Here is a 15,649-nt window from a genome sequence, read left to right on the forward strand (position 1 = left end):
TCTGTGGTAGCCTAGTTATTCAACTCTTGACTACTTCCAAAGGAAATAATCATGTTTTTAAAGCTTTGTTCATGAAGATATTCACAATAGTGTTGTTAATAATAATAAAATTGGAAATAACTAAATGTTCAAAACAAAGGAATGAGGAAGTAAATATAATTTTAAGTGTCACAGTGATTAAAATGGTATTTTGTGTGTGGGCATAGATTAAATGAAAAGGCATATACAAAATGGTATGTCTAGTATTATCCCATTTTTCTAATTAGGAAGGAAAGAAGGAGATACTTGGAAAAAAGTATCTGAAAGAAGTACCATTTTGTTGATTCCAAATGTTAATAGGTGTTTTGGGGTGTTGGAATTATAGATGATTTTTACTTTCTTTTATCTTCTGCACAGTCTGAAATTGTTAGAGTATGTGGGTAATAGAATGTTAGACTAGAACTCTTCCTGCCTCAGTTTCCACTGCAGCACAAATACAATGGATACCAAGATTCCCAGGTGAGTGTGAGGCAGACGCCTCATATGCAGAATTTACAAAAAGAATAAAGGAAAATATGCCTCATAAGTCCTGGCCCCTCAGTCAGGCCAAAGGTAGAAAAATGTCAGAGGAAAGGAAAGGATAAAGTTGTTTCTTTTCTTCTTCTTCTTTTTCTTATATGGAACGCTTCACAAATTTGCGTGTCATCCTTGCTCAGGGGCCATGCTAATCTTCTCTGTATCGTTCCAATTTTAGTATATGTGCTGCCGAAGCGAGCGCTAAAGTTGTTTCTTTAGAGAGAGGCATTGTCAGCCTCCAAGTTCCTTGGTCCCTCTAACCCCAGGACCCCAGGAAAGATGCCTCAGTAGGAGGTCTTGGGCCCCTCCTGGGGAGGCACATCATAGCGACCAGTCGTTCCACCATTCGGTTGCTGGGCTTTTATATATATAGATAATGTTCTATAGTGTGAATATACCACAATTTTATCCATTCTACTGATGATGGGCATTTGGATAGCTTCCAGCTTTGGCTTATTACAAAAAATCTATAATAATAAAAGCGTAATATGCTAATTAGACTGGACATCCTTCCGGACAACCTTCTGGACAAAGCTGGGGCTGAAAGGGAAGCCTGGGTCCCGAGTGCCAGAGGGAAGCCGGTGCTGGCAGCCGGGGGAAGGAAGGCTTACTCTTGCACAAATTTCGTGCCTTGGGCCTCTAGTATTATGAATAATGTGTTATGTTTAATATTGGGGGAGAGCTATTAAAAAATCTCTTGCAGCCTAGCCAGTTTGGCTCAGTGGATAGAGTATCAGCCTGCAGACTGAAGGTCCAGGGTTTAATTCTGGTCAAGGGTACATGCCTGGGTTGCAGGCTCGATCCTTGTAGAGGGTATGCAAGAGGCAGCTGATCAATGATTCTCTCTCTCTGTTCGTTGATGTTTCTATCTCTCCCTCTCCCTTCCTCTCCGAAATTAATTAAAAATACACGCCCCCAGAAAAATCTCTTGCAGATATTCTTTCCTTTCCATTTCCATTACTATTGCCTGGATTCAGGCCTTCAGAAACGTTCACTTGGACTCTTAGCAATAGCCTCCTGATTGATACCTCTATCTATAGTTCATCATAAATACTGCCACAGGTTTGTCTTCCCAGAGCAGCAATTTTCAACAGGTGTGCTGCAAGAATTTTTAAAACATGCAATACCTGACTACTTACCAGTAGCCAGAGGTACTGACCTCTTTTCTCTTTGTCAAATAAAAAAATGACAACAGCCAACAAAATAATTGTCTGGTGTGAATGAATCAAAATTACATCCTTTTTTTTTTGGTCAGGTTGGCAAAAAATATATTTGTGGGGGTGCCGCAGAATTTTAGTAATTAGTTTATGTGTGCCATGAAATGAAAAAGGTTGAAAATCACTGTCCCAGAACATAATTCTAATCACGCTGCTGCTTTTACTGAAAACATTAAATGTCTCCCCACCGCCTTCCAACCAGAACCCTCAGTTCCTTAGCTTGGCATCAAGGCCTCCTCCCTGCATTTGTACCCTAATCCAGGGCATTTTGTGTCCTAGTCAAAGTAGGCCATGGCCACACCCTAAGCACAGGCTCTTCTCCACCCCCCCACCACCCGCCTTCTTTGTTCATGCCACTCCTATTCCATGTTGTATCGTGATGTCACCCACACTGACCCCACTCTGTCAGAGTCCTTGTCTTCCCAGGCTGTACTCGGATACACTTCCTCCAGCAGGCAGCTTGCCTCCCCTATGGCCCAAGGTAATTTCCCACCTGCAGTCCTTTGTTGGAACCTGCCTATGTATCATGAGCTGCCTCATGTTTCATCTTCCTCGCTGAGCTCTGGTGGGGACCCCATCTGTGTCTCAGAGTAGCCAGCTCAGCTTCTTGCCCATAGAAGGGGCTCAGTAAATGTTAGTTGAATTGCTTTGGAGAAGTTGTTTGAAAATGTCTTCCTGATTTTTATATCTGATTCCCACTTCTCCTTTGTGAATTCCCCTCTTGCTCCTAGGTTTGTTTATTGTTTTAATCTTCACCCAAGGACATGCTTTTACTGGTTTTGAGAGAGAGAGAGAGAGAGAGAGAGAGAGAGAGAGAGAGAGAGAGAGAGAAACATCCATCGGTTGCCTCCTGTACCCTCCTCAACTGGGAATTGAACTTGCAACCTTTTGGTTTACAGGAGGACGCTGCAACCAACTGAGCCACCCAGCCAGAGTGCTCCTAGGTATTTTGTGTATGCACTGACTAGCTCAAGAACATAGTCATTAGAGTCTGATATTTTAACTGATCCTCAAGAAATAATTTCTCAATGCCACTCTCTATAGTCATACCATTATAGTCATACCTCCCCTATGTCTTAAATGAATTCAATGTTTACTTATTAGGCATCTATGTACATGGCACTATGATAAAATTTGCTCTGTACCTATAACACATCATTCCAGAGTTCTCAATCTTGAAAATGTTTTTTTTCCTGATATTTTTACATTTTATTATAGTTTACACTTATTATTTTGTATTAGTTTCAGGTATACAGCATAGTGGCTAGACAATCATATACTTTACAAAGTGTTCCTCACAATATTTCCAGTTCTCACCTGGCACAATACAGTTATTACAATATCATTTACTACACTAGAGGCCCAGTGCACGACATTTGTGCACTTGGGGGTTGAGGGGAGTCCCTCAGCTGAGCCTGTGCCCTCTCGCAGTCTGGGACCCCTCAGGGGATGTCCGACTGCTGGCTTAGGCCCACTCCCCCGAGGGGTACTTAGCGCTGCCACCAAGGTGGGAGAGGCTCCCGCCACCGCCGCTGCACTCACCAGCTGAGAGCCCCACTTCTGGCTGAGCTGTGCTCCCCCTGTGGGAGCACACTGACCACTAGGGGGCAGCTCCTATATTGAGCGCCTGCCCCCTGGTGGTCAGTGTGTATCATAGCAACTGGTCATTCCTCCGTTCAGTCAATTAGCATATTAGCCTTTTATTTTATAGGATTCCTGCATTCCCTATGCTGTACTTAATCTTTAGAAATGTTTTAGCCCTAGCCAATTTGGCTTAGTGGATAGAGCGTCAGCCTGCAGTCCAAAGGATCCCAGGTTCGATTCCGGTCAAGGGCATATGCCTGGGTTGCTGGCTCAGTCCAAGGAGCAGGAGGCAACCAATCAATGATTCCCTCTCATCATTGATGTTTCTGTCTCTCTCTTCCTTTCCCTTCCTCTCTGAAATAAATGATTAAAAAAAATGTTTTAGATCTGCTGCCTGTAGTTGATTTTTGTTTTTGTTGATTTTTTACAGGGAGAGAGAAAGAGCAGGGAATGGGGGGGAGACATTGATTTGATGTTCCACTTATTAATGCATTCATTGGTTGATTCTTGTATGTGCCCTGACTGGGGATTAAGCCCTCAACCTTGGCATATCAGGCAACACACTAACCAACTAAGCTCCCTGGCCAGGTGGTTTATTTTCACTGTCACAGGGCCTGTGATTGATTTTTTTTGAAACTTGCCTTTGTTTCACCACTATGAATGAAGTGCAGGTGGTGAAGTTTGGGGACTTTAGCTGAGGTCTAGCAAGTCCTTTCACAGCAAGTGAAAAATAAAACTAGAGCGCTCTTTTGCTTTCTCATCAATAACTGGGTTCTCAAGAAATGGTTCCTAAATTAGTGACTGAAAATATCGGTGATAATGGTCAGAAACCTCATTTAGTATTTGCTCTCCCTGCCATTATCCCAAGGGAATTTGGCTTTTTCTGAGCATCAGAGATGACTTAATTTTGTGGTAAGAAAATAGGAATTAGAGGAAGCCAATTAGGAAACCTCAAGGAAGAGGAACTATCTCTAGGCTAAAGGGAAGGCTGTTGAGTCTTATTTCCTCTCTGTTCTTGACTCACTTTCTTGGTTCCTGGCCAACTTCTGCACCTCCCTTTCCCCATCCGACCAAGCGGCTGGAGTGGGGGTGGGTGTAAGGGTGAGGATGGTGAACAGAGTGAATAAAGTTAAATGCCATTCATAAAGACGACAGGGTGTAGGGAAGCACCATGAGTTGAAAATCTCAATGAACTGTTTGATTCTTGCTGTTCCCATCCTCCTGTCCACAGTCATAGGTGAGGTTGCATGTGTATGGGACAGGGTGGGTAAGAATTGGCTGCTTTCCAAGTTAAGAAAAGAGACTGAGTTGCACTTCTGAACAACAGCAGAGTACAGTGCAGGTTGGTATAATACTTGGTTTCCTTCTGAATTAGGGTTAGATCAAAGCAAAATAGCCAGCAATCCAGGCCTTACCAGTCCCCCCTCCTTTCACAGAGAAAAACTGAATTCAAGCTTACTAGTAGGTGGCTTATTTTCACTGTCATAATTAATATTTTTGTCCTCTATACCTTTAAGGTTGATACAACATGCTCACCTTTTGGCCATAGTCACCAGGTTAGTCTGTGGCAAGGTTCAAATTCAAATTCAGCACTTCTGACACTCAGAACAGAGCCTGACCATGTTCAAGACGCAGGTCCCTTCCTTCCCCATCTTATTTTTCACTGGAACATTTGCTCTTTCTCAAGCTATAAGGCTTTCCTGTTATCATACCTAAGGGGAAGTTGTATGTTAAAAACCACCAATGGTTAAGCCCAAGCGCTGGGGTCTCCCATTGCTCCTTCCAGTATTCTGTGGAGACCCACAAGAATTCTCAGTGTTTCTCAAAGTCCATGGCTTTCAAAACAAAAGATCAGTTGGTCAGTTGAGCACTGGGTCTTCATTTAAGGGGGAATTTGGTAAAACAAGAAAAACATCAAAAGTTGTAAGAGGCTAATACTGAAGTTGTTATAGCTAAAAATCAGTGGTAAACTGAAAGCTAACGGGTTGGGCTCAATAGAAGGGGTAGTTTTAGTTAAATGACCTTTGGGTTGAGCTGATAAAAGTTTATTCGAGCCCTGACTGGTTTGGCTCAGTGGATAGAGCATTGGCCTGTGGACTGAAAGGTCCCAGGTTCGATTCCGGTCAGGGGCATGTACCTTGGTTGAGGGCACATCCCCAGTGGGAGGTGTGCAGGAGGCAGCTGATTGATGTTTCTCTCTCATACATGTTTCTAACTCTCTATCCCTCTCCCTTCCTCTCTATAAAAAAATCAATAAAATATATATTTTTTAAAAAGTTTATTCGCTTTCAAATCAAAGGATGGCATTATGATGATGATGATGATGATGATGATGAATGAATGATATAATCCAGGCACTGAGTTAAAGAAAGGAGGGAGGAGGGGAATGCCAGTTGTGTGACTGCTGTGTTGCTGGACACCATTTTGTACTCACCATTAGTACTGGAGGGTGAGAGAACTAGATTTTATGGACAAGGGGGCAGGGAAGTGTTGCTTTATTGGAATCTGGTCAGTTAAGGGGTTTTTGAGGAGGAGCATAATCAAATGCCTCATGAAAGCACACCCCAACTCACATTTGATGCTTCATTTGTCCTGCTCCTTTGCCCATAAATGATAGAACTGGAGTACAGAGAAACCACCCTTTTCTCCTTCCCAGAGACTGAGCCAGAATGACAATTCCTAGGCAGCCTACAATAGTTATTGGAAGAACTGCAGGACTGAGATTGGTGTGAGAATGATTCAGAGAGAGCCAGGTTCTTGCCCTTAGACCCTGAGGAAGCATCTGATTGGTGAAAGTCTGGCCAGGGAGCTGGGCAGAGAGAGCTCTACCTCACTCCAGCTGTTCACCCAGAGCTGCTACATCCCTAGCTCTGTCCTGGCCACACCCCCTTCATATCAGGGAATCCTAACTTTCCTAAGATGCTCTATTACCAGTGTTTATGGCCAACTTACAGGGCAATGTGTTTCAACACCTGCTAATGTCACATAGAAACACAGGTAAGTTTTCTTTTTTTAATTCCCTGGCTCTGAAACTGCCAGCAGAGCATCATAAGCTAAGGGCCAAATTCTAATTTGTCTTTAAACACCATGGCATTCGGCATGTCTGCAGTCACTGGGAACTTACGCTGCAACTCTTTACCTTTGCCTTCTGGGTAACCCCTACTTTCCACCTACCTCCACGCCCAGGGGAGAATGTGAGCCTTGCCAAACGGAAGCCACCAGGAGATTTTCCAAGATTCACGAGATGTCAAGTCATCTCTGAAATTTTTCAAAAAACCAGAAAGTCATTTCAAAAGGTTTAACTTGGTGGCCCCACATAGAGGAAGATCAAACTTTCCACACCAACACAGCAAGTCTGCCCCCATAGGCTTGTGCTAAAGCTGCAGGAGTATTTGTACTCAGCCTTTGGTGAAAGCTCAACCCAAGGGGAAGTCCACCTGGTTGAGGAGTTTAGCTGCTGCTTGGCACCCAATGAAATCTGCTACCAGGGGATTTCCCTTAGCAATGGAATCAGAAGGGGTTTTGTCTTTCTGAAAGATTTCACAGAGGAATTCATTTGCCTATGTGGAAAAATCTCAAATTCTAACATAAAATCTCTGATCTTTTAAAGTTTTTGAGATCTGGATTTCTCATTCATTTATAAATCTCTTCAAATAAAAAAACAAACTTAATAGAAAACCCAAATAGTGAGAATGCATATTCAGTGAATGATCTGAGTACTTCATGCTAGGCACTGTTTGGCATTGAGATATACTGGGGAGCAAAACACATCTAATTCTAGCTTTCAGTTTATGTTTCAATTGAAAATGAGGTTGATTCCTTCCAGTATTAAAGTGTATAGCCCTAACTGGTTTGGCTCAGTGGATAGAGCATTGGCCTGCAGACTTAAGGGTCCCAGGTTTGATTCTGGTCAAGGGCATGTACCTTGGTTGCGGGCACATCCCCAGTAGGAGTGTGCAGGAGGCAGCTGATCAATGTTTCTCTCTCATCGATGTTTCTCTCTATCCCTTCCCTTCCTCTCTGTAAGAAATCAATAAAATATATATTTTTTAAAAAGTGTATGTAGCATCCAAAAATCCTATGTGTCTTTCAGGGCCCAGCTTAAATACAACTTCAAGAAGGAATCAGGATTTGTTTAATGTGAGAAATAATTCTTACAGCCTGCAGTGTGTGTAGTTTAAAATATCCCCAAACTTCCCTAGCCAGTGTGACTCAGTTGGTTGAGCGTCCTCCCATGTACCAACAGGAAAACTATAGGAATTACAGTACACGAAGCTCACTCAGAGTCTGAGGGAAAAAATACTCAAAAGGTCAGGAGGAGCCCTAGCCAGTTTGGCTCAGTGGATAGAGTGTCAACCTGCAACTGAAGGGTCCCGGGTTCAATTCCAGTTAAGGGCATAGGCTTGGGTTGCAGGCTCAGCCCCCAGTAAAGGGCATGCAGGAGGCAGTTGATCAATGATTCTCTCTCATCATTGATGTCTCTCTCTCTCTCTCTCTCTCTCTCTCTCTCTCTCTCTCTCCCCCTTCCTCTCTGAAATAAGTAAAAATATATTTAAAAAAAAAAAAAGGTCAGGAGGGGTTGGTCCTGAGTGAAGGGACCTGAACCAAAGCAAGGGACTTTTATCAGGACACTTGGGAATTAGGCAGAGCTGGAAAGTACCCTGTGTGCCAGAGATGCTGTTTGCACTTAAGTATTTTCTCAATCATGTTTCAGTTTTGAATTTTTTTTTCAGGTTAATAAAATAGAGGTTTATTTTTATTTTTTTTAAAAAAAAAACACTCTTGAGAAACTGGAGGTTCCTCAAGAAACTGCTTAAGAAGTTCTTACAAATTTTTCATTTAAATGGAAAGTGAATTTAAGAGGAAATACATTAAAGAGGTAAGAATACCCCCTTAAGAATGTACTCAGGGCAGGCATTAAAGTGCCAGAAACCTTGGTATATCTGGCCTTCCTGGTGCACAAACTAGGGGGGAGGGGCGCACAAGCCTAACATCATGTTTTTCATTTTGTATTCAGAAGAAACTTTTTCTATTGCCAGTGGCTACCAGAACCCGCTCCCTTCTGTAACTAAAATTAACGGCTGCAATCCATTTCTCCCCACAGCATGAAGGAAAGTGGGTGGGTGAAGAATAGGTTAGAAAGGGTTGTGGGTTCGAGTCCCAGTGTGGGGCGTGCAGGAGGCAGCCGATTAATGATTCCTTCTCATCATTGATGGTTGTTCTTTTTTCTCTCTCGCTTCCTCTCTGAAATCAACATATATTTTTTTATTTTACTTTATTTAAAGAATAGGTTAGAAATGACGCCAGCAATCTAGACGCAGGCTGGTTATACAGGGCCCAAAACTAACGCGAGATTGTGGAATACACGAGTCATTTAGGTCACAGTGAATGGCAAATCACTACCCTGGACCCCAGAAAGTTTTTTCGTTCTTGTTACAGTCAATTCATTTTCCAGATGACAGCTCTAAACCACAACCACCGCGTTTCACCAGGCATCCTGAGCCTGCGCAGACCCGACCCCGACGCAAGCGCACGCCGAGCCCCTACGTCCCTTTCCCCACCCCCACCAGGGGCGGGGGCGGGGCTCGGAGCTCCCTCCGCGCGCGAACCGACGCTGGAGTCGTGAGTTCGGCGCGCGAGTGCGGATGAATCCGGCCGATGCACCGGAAGCAGTCGCTGCGACTTCCGGAGGGGCTTGTACGCCGGGTTAGGGAGCTACCGGGCCCAGAGACCGTTCTTGAAGTAGTGGCTGCATCACCATGTCCCGCGGTTCCAGCGCAGGCTTTGACCGCCACATTACCATTTTTTCACCCGAGGGCCGGCTCTACCAAGTAGGTGAGTGAACCAGGTCCGCCTTTGAGCCACTCGAAATGCTCTGTCATGGCGCGGCCCGGAGTTTAGTCGGGCCTGAAGCATGGCCGGAGTTGGGACGGGAGAAGGGCCTAGGCTGGGTGGACGTCCCGTGGTGGTCTCACCCCAGACTGGAGGCAGGGGTCCGGGGCCCGAAGGCTGAAGGCCTCTTGCTGTGGAGGGCGAGCGGCCGCACTGCCTGGACACAATGAAGAGTTAAGGAAGGCAGGACCCAAACGTCTGCCTCCCGACTTCCGGAGGCCTAGGAACTTGTTACATTTTGGCCTCGCCCTGGGTGGACTCGATGTCTGTACTTCTCCCAATTAAAACGTTCCCGCTCCGTTTTCCTTTGTCGGCAGCATGCACTTCCTTGTCCTGAGGTAGATGTTTCCACACAGGCTTTCAGGGCCTCCTTTGTGCCAGATCCTGCTAGTCTTAAGGGATACAAAGATGCCACAGCCTCTCTTATATTGAACTTAAAGGGAGTGCCAGATGACGTAAACAAACGGAGACAAAGAAAAAATGCCAACTGACTGGTATTTGCATAGTTCAGGACATCTTTGGAAAACGGGTAGGTAGAAAGAATGATCGTCAGTTGTAGAGCTGCTGGGGGAACATCCCCTTTTAAGCCGGATCTGTTTGACTGCTGTAGTTTACAAGCTGGCTCTGAATTGTAACAACTGTAGTGGGAATGAACACTATACTCGTTATCAGTTCAGTATTACAGTGTATTTTATTGGCTCTAAGTGGTGTCAGCGTTTAGGTTATGATTCTAATTCGGATCCTTAATCTCTTGACATAGAGAATTTAATATCAAGAGATCTTGACTTACATGTGGCCCAGAATGGTTTTATTTTTGAGTGAGTTTAGCACCTCAGTGCCTTGGCAAGGACAGTAATACAACCTGTGTTTGGAAAGCATAAGGAAAGAGTTGGCCTATAAATGAGGTTCTCTTCACCTGTACATTTTAGAAATAAAGTTAATTTGGAATTAAACCAGTCCACTATATGGCTACATACTTAATATAATGTAGCAAGAAAACAGCATCATATTGGGTAATTCAGTAACCCTTTTAACTCATCCACAACTGAAAAATATGATCAATATTTTGATCAGTAATGACCAATATCTAGACAGAAATATGATCAATAATATCTAGTAGAATGATTTTAAACGCTGCCTTGTAAAATAACACGCTCCCATTGCTGTTCAGGGCACTAATTAGACATCACTAGGAAAAGGAAAGTGAAAGAATAGTTAGTATGAGCAAGCAGTATTGTGGTGAAGAGCTCAGGCCCTGGAGCCGTAACCTGGGTTCAGATACCTGCTCTGCTCCATACTAGCCATCCAAATGATACAACTTCAGTCTAGTTTCTCTTTGCAAAATTGGGCTGATAATTCCTTGTGGTTGTTTTGAGGATTAAATAAGGTGATGTATGTAGAGTAATTGTACAGTATTAAGTGCTCAGTAAGGATTATTAGATGCCTGTTTTTCTCTTTTGGTGTATTAGATTAGTTGCTCTGTAGACCTGGAATATATCCTTTTTTATAGTCCGTGCATGCTTAGTTCTCTAGTGAAATAAATGTACATTATCTTAATATCATAAATGTGGTTTATTAGTGTATAAACTTTAGAACCTGCCTAAGATAAAGTATATAGAAATTTTAGAATGCAAACTTTAACATTGGTGGTGGAAAAATAATATAACAAAAGTGGGAAAATGACAAGGGAAGGAAAGATTAATGGAAAGTGAGTATGACATGGCCCAGTGGTTGGGCATTGGCCTAGGAACCATAATTATAAACAAACTGTTGACAGTGCTTGCTTCTGGGGAGTAGGAAGAAAATTTTTTTTAAAAATTGATTTTAGAGAGAGGAATTGCGGGGGGGGGGGGAGGGAATATCAATGTGAGAGAGAAACATCAATTGGTTGCCTTCTGCACACGCTTTGACGGGATTGAACCTGCCACCTTTTGGTGTACGGACGACACCCTAACCATCTGAGCCACACCGGCCAGGGCAGGGAGAAAGATTTTTTTTTTTAAATTGACTTCAGAGAGGAAGGGAGAGGGAGAGAGAGGAAACAACAATGATGAGAGAGAATCATTGATCTGCTGCCTCCTACACGTCCTGTAGTGGGGATCGAGTCCACAACCCAGGCATGTGCCCTTGACAAGAATCCAACCCTGCACCCTTCAGTCCGCAGGCCAATGCTCTATCCACTGAGCCAAACCAGCTGGTGCAAGAAAGATTTTTGATTGTCATTTGTACCCTATGTAACTATTGAAAATTTTCTCTTGACATATGTATTCAAGGTGTGTGCATGCGCGTGCCCGTGCGTGTGTGTAGAAAATCTGTAGAGCTATATACAGAGCACCTACCTTTGAAATCTAATTTTAGGAATTCCCCAAGTTATCATTGGGCCACTAAGGCCCAGGTGGAGCAAATAAGCCTGGCTATTTTCAAAGCCCCCTTCTGTTTGCTGATCTTTTGCTGCGTAGGTCTGGCAAGAGAGGAGAGGAGCAGTCACTTGAATTTGCCTGCCAGGTGGATGTGAGCACTGCCTGGATGCTTCTAAGGAGCACATTGATAAAGGACAGGAAAGAAATAGACTGGTAGAGATAGACTAAAGAGATTGAAACCAGGATTCCTGGGTTCAAGTCCTTGCTCCACACCAACTTTGAGAACTTTCTTCATATGTAAAATAGAGATAATAATTTCACCTACCTTATGGGGCTGTAAGGATTTAATGAGTTAATAGATATAAAGTACTTAGAACAGTGTCACATAGGAAGTGCTCAATAATTGTTTCTGTGAAGGATGCTGTCAGGAAGAAATAAGTGACAAAAATGGAATCAGGAGTTTACAAATAAATGGACTGAGAAGCACTAATTGTTTGTTTGCCTCTTTTGCTGTTAAAAAAAATACTCGTTTTAAAATAGTGTTTCTCAACCCGGACTTCTCATGCCTTCCTTGAATCTGATTTGAAGTTTAATGTCAGTGTGTACACATGCATACATCTGTATGTATGCATACATAAATACATACCTATGATATGTATACATAAATACATACCTATTATAACTACATACAAAAAACTAACGAGATCAAACACTGCTATGTTTTGAAACTTCATATTCCCCTTCCCACCAGTGCCAAGATTTTTAGTGACTCCATCTGCTTGTAGGTCACTGTTTGAAAGTGTAATGTTTGGAGGCACTTGAAACACACTTCGTATTTAAGTTACAAGGTTAGAGAAAGACAGAATGAACAACTTCCAAAAACCTTAACAGAAAGTTTCTAGTCATGTGGCATTGAAATTGAACATGGACGTGGCCTGCAGAGTATCAACCTACCTCTTGCCCCAGAACAATTCTTTTAATAACCAAATTTCATAGAATGTATGGATCTTTCAATTCATTTTTTCACCAGCCCGTGTTTATATGGGGGAGGGGGGTGGTATTATTTGTTTCCCAAAACTCAGTACAACACTTTAAACAAAATTATGAGAAAAATCTTGAGGTGCATTCCTGTAATTGGCAGAACTTCAAAATCACCTGTAGATGCTGATGAGCATCCATAAAGGGGATGTGCATCTGCACTATTGGTAGCATCCTACTGTGAGCCATTGTCTAGCATTGTGTGCTTGTCCTGAACACTTAGTCACAGTGCCTTTTATATCTAGTTCCTGTTTTCCCCCAGTATTACACAAAAAATAAGTCCCAGAAATGTTGGGAAAGTGTTGGGGAAATTTGTAGGGAAGGAAGCAGAGTGGAAAGAGGTCTCTATACAGAACAATTCATTAACCATTTTGTTAGTGATCAAGGAAGCATTCTAATTTTATGGTTTGCTGTTAGGTCGGTTTTGATCATTTTTTTACCTATAAAATGACTGTTTCGTGTGGTTCAACCAAATATTTACATATAGGTACATACTTTACTATTATTTAAGTTACAATCTAAACAAATGGGGACTCAACGGTTGAGTGTAATTCATTATAATTTATCCCATTTAAAAAATGGGAAATGGACCCAGCCAGTGTGGCTCAATGGTTGAGCGTTGGCCCATAAACCAGCAAGTCATGGTTCCATTCGTGGTCAGGGCATATGTCCAGCTTGCTGGTTCAACCCCCTGTAGGGGGCATGCAGGAGGCAGCCGTTGGATGTTTCTATCCCACTCCTCTCTAAAAATCAATAAAATATATTTTTTTAAATGGGAAATGGGCTATTAGTTACCATTTTCTTGTATAGTCTTGGGCATTCAAGAGCAGATTACTAAGATTACCGTAATAGTGTTTGCTAGTTTTGCAAGTTTCTGAAATTTTGTCCAAATAAAATAAAATCTTTAATGATGTCAATAAAGTGTATAATTACTATTTCCAGCATTTGAATTCTGGCCTTAAAAAATAAATACGCCTTTTCAATGCTGCCCATAAACCATTCTGTTTTTTTCTTAAGTGGCCTTCCTTCTCACCTCTGCTATGGGCAAGGGGGTGGGGGGCAGTATTATTTGTTTCTTGAGAAGATATTCTTTGGTTATTAAGTTATCTCTAGGTCCTTTACCTGGCAGTTTCTATTTTTCTGGAAATTATTACAAAATACATATTTTATGTTAGTAGCATTATAATGGGGATTCAAGTGTACAGAATTTTATTGGAATTTATAACATGGTGAGTACTAAAATAACAGTATAAAGTAAGGCACTGAAGGAAGTGACACTTCCAGGGAGAGCCAGGAAAGGTTCCTCGGAGAAGATGAATTGATTTAGATGGAGATTAGATAAGGAACTTTTGGGGGACCAGAGCATAGGTCAGTGTGACTGGAGCATAGACAGTGATAACTGGAAAAATAGATTGTAGCAAAATTTTAGAGAGATTTGGATACCATGCTAGGGTTTAGACTTTGTCCCATGGGTTTTGGACATAGCTAGCAAAAGTCATTATTAAGGATTATTAAGTCAGAATGCAGGAGGATTGAGTTTAGAATTAGAATTACCGTAGAAAGGGGCTGATGGCAGGAAGACCAACAGCCGTGGGCAAACTATGGCCCGCGGGCTGATTGAAATCAATAAAACTATTGAAAAAAAAGACCGTACCCTTGTATGTAATGATGTTTACTTTGAATTTATATTAGTTCACACAAACACTCCATCCATGCTTTTTTTCCGGCCCTCCAGTCCAGTTTAAGAACCCATTGTGGCCCTCGAGTCAAAAAGTTTGCCCACCCCTGAACTAGAGACTTGTTAACTAAACCATATAAATCTTAATGAGGTATTGAGAAAGAAAGGATAAAGAGGAGACTCTGAGTAGATATAAAAGTGGATATCTGAGAGAGAATGGGTGAAGAATCAAGGATGGTACCCAGGTTTGTAGCTTGGAAAACTGAGTGGTTAGTAATACCATTGAGATAAGGACTATAAGAAAAGTAGCAGATTTGTAGAGAGAGGAGTTTATTGTCTTACATGCCTGTGGGTGAAATAGGCATGAGATTTGCAAGTATAGGTTCAGAGGTAAAAATGACAATAGTGATAAGATAAAGTCACCCAGGTATAGGGAGAAATGACAGAATTCTGGGAAATACCAATTTAAGGAGCTGGCTGAAGAGGTGGAAGCAGTGAAAGATGAGAAGGGAAGTTCAGAGTAGGAATGATATTCTTTAAGAACTTCAAAATTCAGTTCCTCAGTTGCATTAGCCACATTTCAGGTACTCAGTAGCCATATGTAGCTAATGGCTATTATATTGGACAATGCAAATATAGAACATTGTCATCACAGAAGATTATTTTGGTTAGCACTAGCCTATATAGAGAGGGAGGGAGGAAGAGGACCACTTTAATGAATTCTGGCAAATTCACAAGTGCATTCTCTATTGAACATTTTTTAATATGTAAATAATTTTTATTTTGTGGGACAAGATTTTATTCTGTGGTGGAGGGTTGCTTTATCTTTTGTGGCTTTTATATTTTGTATGTAAGCAGACCAGATAAATAATACAAATGAGTGCAACATGCTAGGTGAGATATGACAAGGATTGGTGGGAATTTGAAAACTGCAAAATATGTGCCAGCCCTAGATGATTTTGCTATGTGCGAATGAGGGGCAGGTGTTAACAGATTTTTTCCCCCTAAGAAAAACTAAATCCTAATTTTATTTTATCTGACTTTTAGTTAATTTGAATCTTTCTAGAAAACCATGCATTCTAAGCCAACTTCAGTAAGTTGGCTTTTGCTTAGTATCTTCTGGTTGCAAATTTAATTTTAAAGTTTCTTGGTTCTTGCTTTCTTTGACTCTCCAGTCTGGATGTGGAAGGTAGAAATACACATTTTCAAATGATAAACTTAGTGGTGAAATAGGAAATTCTATCGGAATCCAGAGAAAGTGTTCATGGGAAATGGCAGGGGCTTCAAGGGGAAGGGCAAGCTTTGGCTAGGTGGACATAAGAATG

General features: G+C 42.0%; 1 protein-coding gene and 1 non-coding gene across 4 annotated transcripts in view; one reads left to right on the forward strand and one right to left on the reverse strand.

Annotated features, from left to right (window-relative positions):
• Positions 1 to 650: 650 nt before the first annotated feature.
• Positions 651 to 757, reverse strand: LOC132223729 (U6 spliceosomal RNA). The gene has a single exon (XR_009450512.1). It is a non-coding gene; the product is annotated as a U6 spliceosomal RNA (small nuclear RNA).
• Positions 758 to 8,998: 8,241 nt separating this feature from the next.
• Positions 8,999 to 15,649, forward strand: part of PSMA6 (proteasome 20S subunit alpha 6) — a 36,058-nt gene continuing 29,407 nt past the window's right edge. The window contains exons 1-2 of one of the 3 annotated variants that reach the window (XM_059710649.1): positions 9,046 to 9,191; positions 9,566 to 9,777. In XM_059710649.1, coding sequence (XP_059566632.1) covers positions 9,729 to 9,777 — 49 coding nt within the window. In that variant the 5' untranslated portion in view covers positions 9,046 to 9,191; positions 9,566 to 9,728. Of the gene's footprint in view, positions 9,192 to 9,565; positions 9,778 to 15,649 lie in introns of all 3 variants that reach the window. The other 2 variants (XM_059710650.1, XM_059710646.1) reach the window with 2 other exon arrangements.

Source organism: Myotis daubentonii, chromosome 1, assembly GCF_963259705.1.
Source record: "Myotis daubentonii chromosome 1, mMyoDau2.1, whole genome shotgun sequence".
Classification (NCBI taxonomy): Eukaryota; Metazoa; Chordata; class Mammalia; order Chiroptera; family Vespertilionidae; genus Myotis; species Myotis daubentonii.